The sequence below is a fragment of the Anser cygnoides genome, chromosome 1 (assembly GCF_040182565.1).
Source record: "Anser cygnoides isolate HZ-2024a breed goose chromosome 1, Taihu_goose_T2T_genome, whole genome shotgun sequence".
NCBI classification, from domain to species: Eukaryota; Metazoa; Chordata; class Aves; order Anseriformes; family Anatidae; genus Anser; species Anser cygnoides.
Window position 1 is genome coordinate 131,700,993 of NC_089873.1, and position 16,334 is coordinate 131,717,326.

Sequence of the window (16,334 nt, forward strand, 5' to 3'; positions counted from 1 at the left end):
GGGAAAGCTGAGAGTATTCTTGTTGGAAGTGTGTTTGCAGGAATCTGTAAGATACCCAACTACACTAGTTCTTCAGCTCAGAGAAGGTACAAAATCTAAGACGGATAATCTTCTAGACAAGGAAAACTAAAGCGGGTAAATGGACTTAGATAGCATGTCACTATTAGTTAAGTCAAACAAGATGGGAAATGGTCCAATCGTTGCAAGCTTATTATAGAAACCACTGAGGGAGAAAACAAGTTGTCTTGAACAGGAAATTCTTAGCCTTGAGATTATCGGTCGTATTCTTGAAATATACAACTTGATTATTGTTTTTTTAAACTGTAATGAATTTGACACAAAAAGGAGGAGCTAAAAACATAAATGATGACATAACGCTGGGAATAAAAAGTACACCAAGATCATTATGTCATAAAAAAATATATTCAGATGTTTAAACACCAGCAAAACTGAAACTGCATGAAATACAAAATTTCAACATTTAAGGCTTTATACGGATTTCTGCTACAGGACTGCTTGGAGAAAGCAAGAAGTGGATGTGTCATTCAAACAATGACTAGCATTACAGTTGTAACATGCCTCAAGAAAAGATACATGCAGCCTTCCAAAGAAGGACGAAAGAATTCATGAAGAGCTACTTAAACTTAAGGATACTTTCAGTACAAGAAAAAGAGGCAGACCAACTGCAAATAGGCCGCAGATCAGAACTAAGTGTCACTCTTGAACACAACCATCCTCCGAGACACCCTCCTGAGCAAGTCCATACTGGAAGACATTTTCCTGAACAAGTAGACAAGAGGAAAATAGCTCGACTAGTTTTAAATAGCTTGGGACTACAGAACTGGAAGAAAATTAAGAGAATACTTCATGCAGTGTGCTTGCTTACAGCAGTAAATAGACAAATCCTGTGATGCAAGGAGTCCTTTCCGATCCTGTTTTCCCATTTACTCCTCTCCTCCCTGCCTGACACTCTCTCCAGCACGGTACTTTTAAAGACCTGCTCTGGGCCACTAACCTTCCTGACAGAGCCTGAGACTACCGAAAGGCGCTTGTGTTCAGGAAGCACGCGTTTCTGGCAAAAAGCAAGCACAAACTGTTACGAACTATGCCACAGCACCAGCACCGTGCGTGGGGCGAAGGGCGAGGCCGTTTGCTCCGCGCGGGTTTCGCTGGTGGCAGCGGGATCAGGCGCACCTTGAGCGTGTCCAGCACCCCTCGCTTCTTAAAAGCCTGGTACAGCCTTTTGCGGAGCTCATCCTGCGACAGCGCCTCCCTGCCGGCCGCAGCCATCCCGAAACGAGAAAGAAACCCCCCAAAAATAAAGAACTCAACAACCCCCCCCAAAAAGAGCCGTTACCGGCGGCAGGCACCCCGCCTCCCCGGCATGGCGTCACGGCGGCGCCGGATGCGAGCCGAGCCCTTCCGGGCGGCTGCTGGGAGCCTTGGGGAGCCGTTAGGGCCGGTGAGGCCGGTAAGGAGGTGAGGGGACCCGGGGTGGGTTGGGGTTGAGGTTGGGGGGCGGTGGGGATGGGGTCGGGGTCGTCTTCGTGAGGTGGCTGCGGCCCCCAGGGGCGTTGGGCGCGGCCCGCGCTGTGGGGCCTGCGTCAGGTCCCTGCCTTCCCCCCCGAGGTGCCCCGCTGTGGAGAATGTCCGGCAGCTTCTACTTCGTGATAGTCGGCCACCACGACAACCCCGTCTTCGAGATGGAGTTCCTGCCTCCCGGGAAAGCAGAGTCCAAGGTGCGTGTTTCCCCCGTCGCGTTGTTCTCCCCCCCTTTAATAATTTGAGCGACCCGCTGCCGAAGGCGTTGCTGGCGTCCAGGGCTTGCTTCTGGTACAGAAACGTTGTGGCAGGGAGCAGAACTCTGCAGCACTTAAATCTCCTAAAAAATCTTTGCCAGACTGTAGTAGTTCTGCATAAAACGCTGTTTCCTTAAATATTTGGTGCTGTGTTGTGGGGGATATATCTGCCAGTCATGCTTCAGTCATTGCTCGTAGTGCGTGCTGCTTTTGTAACACCAGGTCATTATACACCGCTCTTTAGCGTCACTATTTTAAGATATCTGTTTACTGTTTTAAGCTATATGTTTACAATGATAAGGTGAAGGAAGGAACTAGTGTGAAAGAGCTCCATCAGTTCTTGCACATGCATTTGTGCATGCATTTGTGCATGCATACCAAGAAATGGAGGTATACACTGTCACTGGTGTCATTTGTAATTTGTATTAGCATATCACAAAAGATCATAAATAAGACTATTCAGACTAGATTTAGCAAGTGTGACGATGTCAGAAAGTGGAAATACTTGTCTGACTAAGGTTGTAGTACTAAACTTTCTCCTAAGAGAGAATCTAAACTTGATGGGCACTGAAGAAAAACAAGGCAACATTGATGTGTTTTGGCAACTATTGCTCCGATTTCTGAGACACGTCGTTTAAGGGTGAATTAAGGGCATGTACACGTAAGTCAGCACAAGCTTTTGCCCCTTAAACTTCACTACTTAGTCTCGGTCTCAGCGTGGAAGTGGTGAAGCTGTTAATGCACTGAGCCAAGCTTGACTTGGGCTGGGGGGAAGCAGCTTACTGAGAGGTGTGAGGTTGGTTTTAACAGCATCCCAGTATTATAAGAAACAGTGCAAGGCTACTTATGTAAGAGCTTACAGAATTATTTAGTCCTATGTTTCTTCTTAGCAGATGTCCTTCAGGGTTCTGGGTAGTAAACAACTAAACGACTGTTTCCTGTCACAGCTCTTGTAGTGTTAGGGTCAAATACTCTGGTTACTCTGTGAAGGCCGTTTATGTTTATTATAGGAAGAGTTGCGATTTATATCTGCAAGCATATATTTAATACCAGTTGCAGCATGTTTTTCCCTACTAGGCTCTTAGGATAAAGAACCCCCCAAACAATAAAGCAAAATCCAGTGTTTCTAGGCAAGTATCCTGGAGAGAAAAAAAAGGAATCAAAAAGAATCTTTAGTGATAACGTTATCAGTATATCTGTCTTCTGTATATCTCTGCTTCCCACTCTGTCTTCAGACTATTTCTGTGATGACCTCTGTATTATGCCCTTTCTCTTCCTTGAAACCAAGTATCATGACAGTATGTACCGGTTTCATTTAATTACAGGATTAATTAATACGTGGCAGAAAAGAAGGATATATAGAACTTTATATATCTTGAGCACTAGTTTACAAGCTTGAGCAAATTTTTATATTTAACTCCCTTTATTGAATTACTTACTAATTCTCTGTCTTCTGGAAATGTACTAGGATGATCATCGCCATCTCAACCAGTTCATTGCCCATGCTGCTCTTGACCTAGTAGATGAGAACATGTGGCTTTCTAACAACATGTACCTGAAGACTGTGGACAAATTTAACGAATGGTTTGTTTCTGCTTTTGTCACGGCTGGACATATCCTTTACTCTTCTCTTTGTATTTATTGAGCCTCTTGTCAGAAAGTGATAAATAGTTGAAATGCTGCTGTAGCAGATTTCTCTGGCTATTCACCACCATTATTGTTAGAGTTCCCATCTTCAGGATGAAGTAAGTTGGGAGGCACAGTAGTTCTTTAAGATTGGAACTAACTGCAAAGATGGATTTTTCCTTTTGGAGAACCTGAAATAGCCTAAAGAAATGTGGATTTCACAGAGAGTAGAGGAAAAAGGTGTGAGAGGAATAATATGATGCGGTCTGAGCAAGCATACATGATTCTCTGCGTACGTTCCTTAGTGTTAAAGAGGAGAAGCAGGGATAAACATACTTGAAAAAACACATCTTCAAAATACAGTGTCAAGGCTTGATTGTAGGTGTAGATAGTCTTTAAGAGTGCGTATTGTGAAACATCTGTTACACATAGCAAGTAGCACTCATTTAATTTCAGGGATGTATGGGAAAGGTACTGAGAATATCATTAATATTCAGAATTGTCTAGTTTTAAAAATAATTATCTTGAATAGAGAGGTGATAGGGAAATTTAAAAATATAAATGGAAACATAATGCTTTCTAAATTTCAGTGCTTCATTTAATTCTTTAAATGCTTGCTCCTATAGAGTCTCCTCTATTTTGTGGTGGAGTCACCGTCCCTAGTGGTGTTTAAGGAAAGGTTGGACTTGGTGCTTGGTTTAGTGGGTGACATTGGTGGTAGGGGGATGGTTGGACCAGATGATCTTGGAGGTCTCTTCCAACCTTAATGATTCCATGTACAGCTAAGTATTTTAGATATATGCAGAATTAGGTTTAAGTGCTTATTTCAGAATATGCTGTATATTGTCTCTTTTATTTGTAAAAGTTTATTTGTAAAAGTCCTTAATTGTTTTACATATGAGATTTATAATGCTTCATGATGTAAGACAAGAAGATGGAATTAAGAACTTCTTTAATGATGTATATGAGTTGTATATAAAGGTAAGAACCCACTTCTTACAATCGCATGGCAATACTTTTAAATATGGCCTGCTGTTCATGCTCAGGCATCCCTATATAATTATATTTTCTTATGGTGGACCTCTGTAAGGGGAGAAGCACCCATGCTGTCCCCAGTGGTAACATGTGACATGAAGGCTGCATTTTCTATTAAACAGAAAAGATGTTTCTAAACTGTTATAGGTCGTGCTCCTTCCAAATTTCTTTTTTTATTTTAATCCAGCAATTTGGGGCAGTGTTGTGTCATTAATGTGATAATGACAGCAAAGGGCTGTCACAGAAGTCTGGTCAAGGTGCTTCTCTCCTCACAAGTCACCCATGTTGCCACAGCCTGGTGCTGTTTCCACTAGATGGGGCAGTTGTGAGCCTTGATGGCCAGCCCAGCCTCTTACAGCTACTCGAATGATGCCAATTTCTGAAACAAATTTCCATCAGCATCATGATGGATTTGTTCTTAGGAGCTCTTACTATGAGATGGCCTTGAAAATATATGACTACTTAGGAGATCTTTGCTTTTAAATGGCCCTACTTAAGCTGAAAGCTATTAGTAGTTTTCATTTCAAATAACATTTTCCAGTTCTGGACATTGTGCTTATGAGCTTTTCTTCTTTCCTCAGTTTGCAATGAATCCATTTTATGAACTCAATTCACCTATTCGATCCAGTGCTTTCGAAAGGAAAGTGCAGTTCCTTGGGAAGAAACACCTTTTAAGCTGAAAAAATAGCTTTCCTGAGTGAGTGCTTTTTGTACTTTCCTGATTTGAGCTGTAGTTCTTCTGGTTAGCTCCCAGCATGTTTGATACTCACCTTTCTGAAGACTGACAAATTGGATGCTGAAGAAGCTTTTTTTGCTGATACAGATAAAACAGCCAGCTGCTCTGGTTAAAAATGTATCTTTAGAAGTTTTCATTCTGTCTTAGGAAAACTAAGTTTTAAAATGTCTGGGCTGAATAGGTACAAAGAGAGACATAGGTGTCAATGCATGTGCAAAAGATAAGCCTCTTACACAGGGTGGGAAGAGATCAGATCTAAACTTTAGATATCTCTAGTCATTTGATTTAATATGAGCAAAAAGGATTTTTGGATTGTTTGGCCAAAGTGGTTGAGTTTTACTATAAACCTTTCTACTTAGAGTCCTTTGCTAGAGAACTCACTGCAGACTAACCAGACTAACCTTACTGTTCACGGTATTAAATAAGGTCTATATTAATATTGCAATGTGTAATATATTTATTATGAAGTGCTAAATAAAAAGGATCCATCAGCAAAGCTTTGTCTTCGGTATTTCAGCAATTTTAAAGTAAAAACTTGCACGTTTTAAAGCTTAAAATTGCAAATTTATCAGATGTTTCATGCAATATGTGTCTAGCTGCAGTGTTGCATCAATGAAGTTATTAAAGTAGATCAAAACAGCTCTCTCTGCCCTGACTTTAAATCTAATTCATACATGGGGGGGGAACAACACGACTAAATTTACGCATTCAAACCCACGTTATTTCCATTATCTTTGCAAGTGCTGAAATATTCTTTTTGAAAATATATTTAGACTAGGATCTTTGAACCATGGGACTCAATTTGATGAGGGTTTCAGAAAGGCAGTGTTTGGCCTGTCTGGCTACGGTCACATTGTAAGATGTAGTTAGGTGGTCTTCTGCAAAACTTACCCTAGTTACAAAATAGTCATTTTTAAATGGGTCATCTAGCATATATGTACGTAATATCTTGGTTGATTTCACCATCTTTTACATAGTCTGTTTCTTTATGCAGCAAATCTATATAAACTATCTTCTTGGACTTTTTTTAATGTTTAAAATGGGATTTCCAAAGGAAGTGGCATGCCGTTCTAAAAAGCACATTTTATATAGTTTGTATAATTAAGGGGACCACGTGTATAGGTGCTTTAAATGTACAACCAATCGTTATTTCTTTGTAATCTACGTTTACTGCTAAAGTGTCATTGTAAAATATTCCATGAGAAAAGCAACACTATGCTATATATACTTTCTGATATTTACCTTAAATAAAGTGTGGAATAATGCAGTATGGATGCCTGTTGACTGTACTGGAACTGATTTCAGAGAAAAGTAGATGATCGCGATAAGGCTTACCTTTACTGGTAGGGTGGCAAGTGAAGATGGGAATACTTGTCTGCAGTAGTATTTTCTAAAAACTGCATCATACAGCATTTTGAGAATCAAACTGATTCTCTTTAGGTACACATGAAATCAATAGAAACACACGATAAAGCATTTTTATCTGCACAGTAGGTTGCTGTTAGGCTGTCTCCTCCACAGTAACACGATGGTTGGGGAAAATACAAGCAGTTCAGGTCCACTGAGGAAATACGTATGTTAAATAATCGTGCACATGACAAAAAAGAAAACTTAGGGCAAAGGATTAGTACTAAAAGTTTCCACTCCTTTTAAAAAGGGTGGGTTTTGATCATTGTACTGTCTCCTGCCAGCACACAGTAAAAAGGAATCCAGGAACTATAAATGGGAAAGGCAGTCTCATCAGTCCAGTTGGACTTGATGAAAACGGGTATGGGCCAAAGGAAAGGGAACTAATTCTTCCCATTGATCATTACAGGGTTTGTGTAGAGGAACATTGTTTCTGGACAGAAGCTCAAAGAACCTTTGTTAGGCAGCTGTAATTTCCTGTGCACTGAGTACCTTTGTGTTGCAACTTCTGCAATAAGCTGAGAGATTTCTAGCTGCCACTTCCAGATAGAGTTAGCTTATGTTCAGGTATGGTCACAAATCTGCTCTAGGTCTGAAAGATGGAGTTTTAGCATGGATGAGGCAATGATTATGTCCAACAATATGAAGGTCAGGGGACAAGGCAGGAGAGATCTCCTTTGTGTTATGTTTGAACCCAGTCTCAGCAGCTTGGGAATACAACTTCAAGTGAAGTCAATTGTAGGATGAGAAAGCAGCAAATAACCTGTATTATGCAATAAAGGAATCAAAAACATTCTGCAAGTCAAAGGGACTGGCACTATCTTACACGGTCAAAAAATTAAGCACAAGGAAATATGAACAACAGCACAGGCTAAGAACATGAATCAGCCTCCATAAAACGAGGCAGGAAATAGAGCTCCTAGACTTAGCTTTCTGCAATTTTCTGTTACTGTTTATGGAACCTGCCATTGTTAACAGATTCAATGTAAAGCAAAATCAGTTTAAGGAACAGAAAAGCTAACACAAGCAGCCTAGTCCTGACAGCAGTCTTGCGCTAAGCATCTATGTACTCTGCTGGAACATGAGCTCTAAGCTGTGTCCTTGCTATTGTGCACTGCTCAATTTAAGCAGAGAAGCAGTCTCTTGTGCCCCATCCTCTTCCTATTTTGCTGTCTGTTCCCTTATACATAGCTTTCATCAATCCCACCCCTTTGCCATAACAGTGTTCTCACTCTGGCTCCCACCCTTTTTTTTTTGGATCATATTCTACTAAGGCTGTCTGTTGAACTTTTTTCTTGGAGGTGTACTTGATGATCCTTATGGATCCCTTCCAACTCGGAATATTCTATGATTCTTCCTCATTTGTGAGGCCTGGATTTTTTACATATATCTCACACTACAGAACTCAAAATACTGCTGACAGGACCCCCTAATACTTAAGGTACATTAGTACCTGACATGAATCAGTGAATTCAAACATACACCACAAGTGCCTACCTTATCTTCATATTGAATAATAAATATTAAGCCTTCACAAAGTACAGAAATGCATTTGTTGCAGAGTATTACAAAGGTATTATTTTGGCACCTTATCTGCATCTGCTCATCATAGGACTATTATTTCTTTCAACTATGTGTCAGTCTCCCTCTCACAACAAAGCCTGACCTCAGCATAGGTTGCACAGTCTTATTTACTATAGCATGTAAACCTCCTTTACTACTTTTGTGATTAGTGTACAGTTGTGGGACAGCAGTTCACATGGCACAAGCAATGCACTTTTATTGAATTAAGTTATATTTAGCTTTATTAAACCTGCTTCTCGGACAGAGGCTGGGTAACCATGATGTCACATGGAAAGAGTACAGAGGAGAAAACACGGGTGGGCTATGAGGCACCAGAAAGACTACTACAACAGTTCTCATCCTTTGTTTACTTTTAGGGATCTTATGTAAATATCTGTAGTACTCCAATGGTAACAATCTACTATTTTGTTTCAACCTCACCTCCACTAAAAGGAAGGTTCAAGGAAGCTTTAAGTACTTCACAACAAATTTCATGTCACCAGTTTAGTGGCCCCTAATGCATGCAGTCTTAGTTTTTAAAGCTTTTTGCTCTCTCCGCTTAAGAGTAGGAAGAATATAGCTAAGATTCTTTCTTTCTTCACCGATCTTTCATTCGCTGACTAGAAATCTAAACACTACAGAAGTAGCAGCTCAGCCTATATTTAGCAGTTCAGTGACTGAAGCTTAACAAAATTCTGTTGCTGTATATACAGGACTGTCAGAATGAAGTATGTTAAACGTACAATTAGTATAAAAAGATGTCACTTTTAAGCAGGAGCAGCAGATTCATGGAGCAAAACGGTCCTGAACAGGTTCAAGCAAGTATACAAAATAGTCCAAATTCTAAGTGTGTAAGAGCAACATGAAGTTAATTCTGCAAGCTTTACTTCCAAATAACATCTGGTACAGAGTGAACAGATAGGTTAAGAGAAGACTCCTGCCATTACTGTACTATCCAGAAAAGCTTTTCTATTACAACAAAAGAGTTGCAGTACAGAAAGCAGAGTCTGTGTATTTTAATGAATAACATGGCCTGTCCTGTAGGCATTTGAATTCCTTTTGAGCTCTACAATGTGTATACAAGCATGCCTGTTAGCAGTCAGACTACACATTGAAGCAATAGTGCACTATCGAGTTTGCTGTTATAAGGATATTGAGTATTCTGAGAGCCAGCTTTCAACAACTTCTCATACAAGTATTCTACCATTTAACAGCAATAGAGAGCCTCAAACACGTGGTTTCACCTGCATTACTGCAGAAAGACTAACCATTAAATATGAAACTGGCTTCTATTCATTGTCAATTAATGAGTACAGTAACATTAAAGACCGTTAAATGTTTAAATCTATACCCTACAATGGCAAATTAAATACAGATTGAATTCAGCTCAAGTATTAGCTACAGGTATCTACTTGTACTAGAGCTGAAAGCTGTTACTATCTGCTGTAAGTTAAGAGCTTCCTGAGTTCTCTATGTATTGCCAATCCATAGTTTCACAGTACAGAGATCACAAATAAACACATTCATAGCTCAGGTCAACAGAACACGGAGTTCAGAACTTTAAGGCTGCATACTAAAAGTCTTCTTGGAAATCTGCCTTAACATGGATCCCTTCAAGTGCTATTAAAGCTGACTGAATAACATTTTTTTTTCCATAACTAAAAATGGTTATACTTCAGTTATCCAGATTTTTTTTCCACCTGACTGATCAGAAACATGCCAGAATGGGACTTAAGGCAAAGACATATATTAACTTAAAAAAAATCAGTATTTTGCATTAAACAGCTGGAAAAATTAGTATGGCTTTAGAATTGTAAGTGAAAGGAAAACGGATATGAATTAAGAAAATTATCTTCTACTTCCAGACCTATAGTGACACATTAGGCAATTACAGAAGACCTGAAGGTAATTTATGTTAACTTACAGTAAACACATTAGAGATGAAGTACCACTGACATCAAAAGGAATGTAGTGAGACTAATGTTTAATATCTAGCATTGTTAAGAAACTGACTTCTAGTGAAACAAAAATGGAATGCCGATTTCATAAAAATATATATACATATAAAAGTTTGTGTGTCAATTCCAGAACAGTTTCTCTAAAGTAGTGCTTCTAGAACTTCAAGTTTTAATTATAATCAGAGTATTTATCATTTGATTAAAGTTGGCAAATTACATTCTTATATTAACATTTGTACTTGACACCTTCCTAAATAGGAAGTATCACTATCTCAATAATGGGTCACTCACGACTGGGGATTTCTTTTGCTCCCCTTTGCTCCCTCAAGAAAGCAGCAGAATATTACAACTTCAGTATTAGAGTGGAACCCACGTGTTACTTTATCTACTACACCTTTCCCACCCTCTTACAGAGCCAGCTAGTCAAAAGTAACTTGGCAAAAAAAAAGTCAACAACAAGATGAACTGGGTTTCGGTTTCCGATGAAGGTTTACGGTATCTGTTTGAATAAATTGATCTGATCTGTCTTCAGAGGCTAGAACTCTTCTAACAGCTTCTTCAAAGGCTGCTGCAACATTAGTGGCATCTTTTGCACTGGTTTCAAAATAGGGATGATTACCATTATTCCGGCACCAGTCTTGGGCTTCTTCGGTAGACACCTGCCTTTCATTGATATCAACTTTGTTACCCAGTATCACAAATGGAAAACTTTCAGGCTCCTTGACATCTGCATAATAAATGAATTCTTTCTTCCAGTTGCTTAGGTTTTGGAAGCTTTGAGAGTCATCCACGCTGAAGGTAAGCAGGCAACAGTCAGAACCTCTATAGAAAGGAGTCCGCAAGCTCCTAAAACGTTCCTGACCTGCCGTATCCCATATCTGCATTGTAACAAAGTGTCCATCCACTTCCAAATCCTTATTTAAGAACTCCACACCTATTGTATGAAACAGCTGTGCATCAAACTTGTTGGTGACATATCTGTTCATAAGGGAACTCTTCCCAACTCCGCCATCTCCTAGCAGTATTACTTTAAGGAGTGATGATTTTGCTGCCATTGTTACAGGAAGAGGTCTTCCTAGGCCTGTAAAGATTAAGAAAATGGTTAAAAAAGGAAGTTGTGAGCACAAATTTTTATACACAAATATTTAGAAAGTGTTAAAAGTCCTCCAAAATAAGCTTCATGTAAAAAATAGGATAACTATGCTAAGCAGACAAAGTGTAGGTACTCATAGTAAGAACATCCACTCAAGAGTACGTGTTTAAGAGTCGTCTCTTGCACAGACTGCAGTCTGCATGGCACTGTATGATTTACCAGTCTGTCACTTAAAACGCTTCTCCCCCGAAAGCCTCCAACATTTGTGCAGAAGGGGTATTACAGCAGATCAGTGCAAGGATTCATTTATGTTCACTGGAAGAGCCATGAAAGAATGGAACGAGATGACTTCATAGCACACGTGCCTTTAATACTCACTTCAGTCCCACAGTTCATTAGCAAAGTTATGCTTTATTATGCAAAAGTGAAGAGGAAGCTTTATCCCTAAAGCAGGACACCAATTTTTATTAGAATTATTGCTTATTTACTGGAATTACTAAAATCAATTTGCAGGGAATACTGTGATCTACAGAACAAATACGAGTGCTGTAATTGCATTTTAAAGTCACACCACTTGCTTTTGTCACAGTATTAGTAGACAAATATTCAGTATTTTACAGTTTACTCCTTGCAAAACAACTGTGGTAAAACAAGTACTTATATTACAACTGCTACAAAAGCACATTCACTGCTGCTACTTCAAATGGTACTCAAGATGCCAAATACTCGGGATGAGTCTACAATGCCAGATCACTCAGTATGTGTGGGTTTGCCATGGTAAAACTGTTGAAACCCTGAAGATGCTAGGAAAGAGTCTGGCTGCCTGCACAGGGATGGTCAAATCTGTGGTACCAATTCAGCTTTTTTGTTTGCTTTGTTGTTGCTTTTTTTTTTTTTTAAACTGTGAGACTTTAGTGTTAAAGGGTTTTATTTATTTATTTGAAGCAGTTCCCTCATCAATGTTTTGGCCCAAGGTTTGCTCTTATTGCACTAGTGCCATCTAATACTATTAAAAAGTATTTTAATCACTGGGGGTCAAGGTTCATTTTAACGAGCCCAAACGTAAGTTTCTACTCGAGGAGAACCACTGCTCCTGCACCACCCAGATACTAAAAGAACTTAAAGTAATTCAGCCAAAACAGGCTTTTGGGAAAACCGTGTCTATTTAAAATGGAAACAGGTCATAGGCAGCCCGGTCTGTCTCCTCCTCTGAAGGAAGGAATGTGGTCTTGCTAGTTGTAATTAGTGTTGCTGGCATATACATCACCCGCAGAGCATGGTTATGGAATTAATACCTGATACAAGCTGGCATAGGAGTCATACGACTGTGCGCTGCCTTGGAATCAAGGCCTACAATAGACACAAGAAATTTCAGGAATTTTTTCATCTCTAACTTTCCATCTTTGAATGTGTATTTGTTGGACACAATCTACAGTAAAACAAAAGAAATGCTTTACAGTTCGAGAGCAGCTGAAGCCTCAATGCAAGGAACCTTCAAAATACAATGAGGAATGTCTGCTCTCATTATAAATCTGTTCAGAGGAAGTGATTTAATTCATACTGCAAAATTAAAATGAGTATTTATAAATCCCTCATACAGGTTTGTATCACAACAGTTTTAAAATTGGTTAATAACCACAAGTGGATCGTGCAGTTACCTTTCACAGAGCTATGGGGTAATTGCTATGGCTCAGGATACGACCACATCCCATTTAATACACGTGAACAGCCTTCTTGGAGTCACTGGACTACTAGCATGTGATTTCCAGGTTCATGGTGAAATCTTTAAAATGGTCCAGGTCTTCATTAGTCTCCCTAATTCCTACTATTAGTTAACAAGTTATTTGAGCTACTCTATTATTTAGTAACAATTTCTTAATAAATAATGCATTCATGAGAACAAAGGGTACTGAATGTTTCCCCTTCAGTGAAGTGGAAAAACAGGAACACCTTACAATTTTTTTTCTGTCCTATAAAAATTAAACATACCGTAAAAGACAAAACATTAACAACCAATCCACTTACATAGTTCTGTCTGGTATTAAGCACTTGTTTCTTTACCTCCATAGTTTAAAGAACTGTGGTTAGACTGCAGTTAGTATCATGAAGTTCTTCAGTTTTAACAGTTTCCTTTCTTTCTGTTTATCAGTATTCTGATGCTTTTGTGCATCCATAAGCTGGTAAGTTAATTTGCACAACTTGAACTACCTGAACTACTGCAGTGAGGCCTAGGAGACTGATGACCATAAAGATACTTCAGCTGGGCACTCAATTTGACATCAGCCACAATCCATAAAAGCGTCTCTTCAGCTACAGCAAAACCCTGGTACTTCTATACCAAGGCTACAGAAACCAGGACTGATAAGCAAGTATCTCAACAGGATGCTGCCTTCAAAAGCTGTCACTTCTCAGAACATTCAGCTTCCAAAAAGAAAAGCCACCATACCAGCAGTTAACATTTTTGTCAAGTTTTTAGTCTGAAAAGTAATAATTAATGGATATTTTTTCAGTCATTTCAGTGTGAGCTTACAAGCTGTGTTTGAGGCTCCAAAGAAGTATGTTTAAAGGCAGTAAGAAGCATTTTTGTTTGGAAGCAGCAGAAACTTTATACATTTACAGGTTTTGTTTACTGTAAGGGACTCATCTGTGGCCCAACTGATTAAATATGCAGTTTAGAGTATCTGCAGAACCTGGATGGCAGTTTCCAGTACAGCAGGCTGCTGTGTTTTTTCCACTTAAACATCTTCCAAAAGAATTTAAGATTTCTAAAATAAGTTTGTTTTTGGAATTGTTCCCCTCCCAAGTAACAAAGTCTTAACACGAAAAAAAAAAACAAAACCCTACAACAGAATCTTTCAGAGGCTTGGAGAATTGATGTTATTTCTCCTATTACATATTTTAAACTTATCTGTGTAATACATTTTTGACAATCTTTTTTGGGGAAGAAAGTCAATATCTGATATGATATTCCTGAGGGTTTATTACCTTAATTGTTCAGTTTAAATCATCATTCAGCACCTGAAAACAAGAGAAAAAACTTAATTTCCAATGTGCATCTGATAGTTTTAACCAACATCACGAACTGCAAGACACCGCAGAATTACAGACAGATTTGTTCCAGTTATTTCTCGCTGTGCTGCACAATTCATCTAATGTAAAAACAGTCTCAACCTAGTGCACAGAGAAGTCTGCAGAGAGTTTTTTCCCTCATTCCAATTTTCAGTCCCAAACTAGAAATCCAAAACAAATAAATAAAAAGCAGCCCCACTGCGATGCATTTTGGTAACCACTTCTGAATCTCTTCTTCCAGCTTATAAGGTCATAAGCTCTTGGATCACTGACTTCAGTATTCCTGTTAAAAGCAGGGAAGAGTTTCTACTAAATGCCATTTCTAACACAATCATGTACCATAACACAAAATGTAATTTAATTAGTCCCCTCCCAGAATCCTCCTTTTAAACAGTGAACGGAATTACAAGTCTGAAACATTTTCATTACCAGTCCAAACATTTGCTGGCAAGACTGAAAACATGCAACTTCAAAAAATAAAATCAGTTTGCATTACAAAAATCTTTGATGTCCAGCCCTTCAGGGCTTATTGGACAAGGCAATGGTGTTTCTCTATCTTGGTTTTCTTAACTCCATGATGACAGCTTCATAACTGCCTTTTTATTTTGAGTGCAGCTACCTCTTCCAGCAATTGGATGTTGAGGCAACACTCAAAAAAAAAAGAACAGCAACATGCAACCAGCCTAGGAATTTGTCTTTTAATCTATTAAATTATTTTTATAATAAAGGGGGGTGTGCTTATACCACATACTGCCAAAGGCCAAAAGAAGTCAGGTGCTGACGTCAAATTTTGGCTACCAGTACTACTCTATAGACAACACAGTAGCTGCATCGAATCTGATTTCAGCAGGCTACAACCTCACTTAAAATATTAAATGAACAACATCAATTGGACTTATACCATAGTGGGAACATGCACAGCAACACACCATTAAAAGCGAACAAAAACACTGCAAGTTAACTTTTCTGCACCTCCTCTTTTCTTTTTTTTCGTTTTTAAATAGAAACCAGCAGAAACCGGATCCATCACCACTGGCCCACTGACTTCTCCCAGCGTTCTTGAAGAACCAGATGCAAGTGACACTAGAACTTTCAGTCTAGTGTTTCTCCTCTTGTACCTCCACTCTGACTTGGCAACGTGATTATTTCCATCATGATTTTCAGCCAGCGGTCACTCATGAACTGTCTGCTACACACAATCAAAACTGAACCTAAAGTTCTCCTTGAAGATACGCACTGCACTGTCCTTGAGGTCATTCTTTAAATAATTTTGTTTAAACTACAAGCCTGCAGTTTTCCAATACTTGCTTAAAACTAAAGTTCTTAGAAAGTACCCATTTGACTTGGAGAAAGAAGGAATAAAAAACACAGCATAAGGCAGACTCAAGTTTGTTCTACCTAATCACACTTATTTACAGCTTAATACACTTTCAGCCAAACCTTCTGTGAGGAAAATGTTAACAAAGTTAACTTTGTTAAAGGCTAACACCTAAGGAAAAAAAAAAAACACAACACCTTCTCAAAGGCACTGACAAGCACAGTCAGTACTTCAGCACTTCCGTAACTGACATAACAGAAACACCGACATTTCAAAACCTCCTATCAGTTCTCAAACTTACACATCTACAGCATACCCATGTCAGCTTTGAAGCCTATTCATAGTTTTCTTTGCTAAGCCATTTTTTAACCAAACCACAGGTATTAGCCATCACTAGTTTAAAAATGCAAACCAACATTTCAAGTATCCAGTCACATAAAAATACTTGCCTTGTGGTAACAATGCAAGTTTACTCCCTTGGTCATTTTTTCTTAAAGCTAGCTAAGTATTTGACAATATTTCTCATATTAACATAGAAAAAAAAAAACCTGTTTTCTACGTTTTTAAGCTGCAGTGGCTCATCAGATAATGACCTAAATTACTTCTCTGGAAAATCTCTGGGAAAAAAAAATCACAAGGACTAGCAGAGCTGCAAGGGCAGGGGCAAAATCCACAACTAAGTGTTAAAAACTACCTTACACTTGGTGTTCGTGGAGTCTTTGCAGCTCAC

The 16,334-nt window shown here is 39.0% G+C and overlaps 3 protein-coding genes across 19 annotated transcripts in view; 1 reads left to right on the forward strand and 2 right to left on the reverse strand.

Annotated features, from left to right (window-relative positions):
* OFD1 (OFD1 centriole and centriolar satellite protein) overlaps positions 1 to 1,484 on the reverse strand; it is a 57,632-nt gene extending 56,148 nt beyond the window's left edge. For 5 of the 9 annotated variants that reach the window (XM_066981772.1, XM_066981766.1, XM_066981747.1 and 2 more), the window contains exon 1: positions 1,105 to 1,290. In XM_066981772.1, the coding sequence (XP_066837873.1) occupies positions 1,105 to 1,290 (186 nt within the window). Of the gene's footprint in view, positions 1 to 1,015; positions 1,073 to 1,104; positions 1,337 to 1,357 lie in introns of those variants that run through there. The other 4 variants (XM_048066867.2, XM_013200110.3, XM_066981764.1 and 1 more) reach the window with 3 other exon arrangements.
* Positions 1,410 to 15,668, forward strand: TRAPPC2 (trafficking protein particle complex subunit 2). 9 transcript variants are annotated; one of them, XR_010826319.1, is made up of 8 exons: positions 1,410 to 1,471; positions 1,630 to 1,739; positions 3,268 to 3,410; positions 4,319 to 4,406; positions 5,042 to 5,157; positions 7,013 to 10,922; positions 13,367 to 13,397; positions 15,291 to 15,668. XR_010826319.1 is itself a non-coding variant. In XM_066981998.1 (6 exons), the coding sequence occupies exons 2-5, from the start codon at positions 1,647 to 1,649 to the stop codon at positions 5,138 to 5,140; spliced, it is 423 nt and encodes a 140-aa protein (XP_066838099.1). In that variant the 5' UTR covers positions 1,410 to 1,471; positions 1,630 to 1,646; the 3' UTR covers positions 5,141 to 5,157; positions 15,291 to 15,668. The 9 variants fall into 9 exon arrangements, 4 of the variants coding, with proteins under 4 accessions (XP_066838099.1, XP_066838084.1, XP_066838106.1 ...); XR_010826325.1 differs by having other exon boundaries at positions 10,881 to 10,922; XR_010826315.1 differs by lacking the exon at positions 13,367 to 13,397.
* Positions 10,241 to 11,179, reverse strand: RAB9A (RAB9A, member RAS oncogene family). Its single transcript, XM_066981964.1, has one exon. The coding sequence runs from the start codon at positions 11,177 to 11,179 to the stop codon at positions 10,574 to 10,576; it is 606 nt and encodes a 201-aa protein (XP_066838065.1). The 3' UTR covers positions 10,241 to 10,573.
* Positions 15,669 to 16,334: the final 666 nt, after the last annotated feature.

What these genes read in the sequence shown, in the direction of transcription:
- TRAPPC2 (XM_066981998.1), top strand. Translation starts at nt 1,647, where the DNA reads ATGTCCGGCAGCTTCTACTTCGTGATAGTCGGCCACCACGACAACCCC. An exon ending in CCGGGAAAGCAGAGTCCAAG is followed by an intron (nt 1,740 to 3,267) that starts GTGCGTGTTTCC and finishes GAAATGTACTAG; the next exon opens with GATGATCATCGCCATCTCAA. An exon ending in TCTGCTTTTGTCACGGCTGG is followed by an intron (nt 3,411 to 4,318) that starts ACATATCCTTTA and finishes CTTAATTGTTTT; the next exon opens with ACATATGAGATTTATAATGC.
- RAB9A (XM_066981964.1), bottom strand. Translation starts at nt 11,179, where the DNA reads ATGGCAGCAAAATCATCACTCCTTAAAGTAATACTGCTAGGAGATGGC.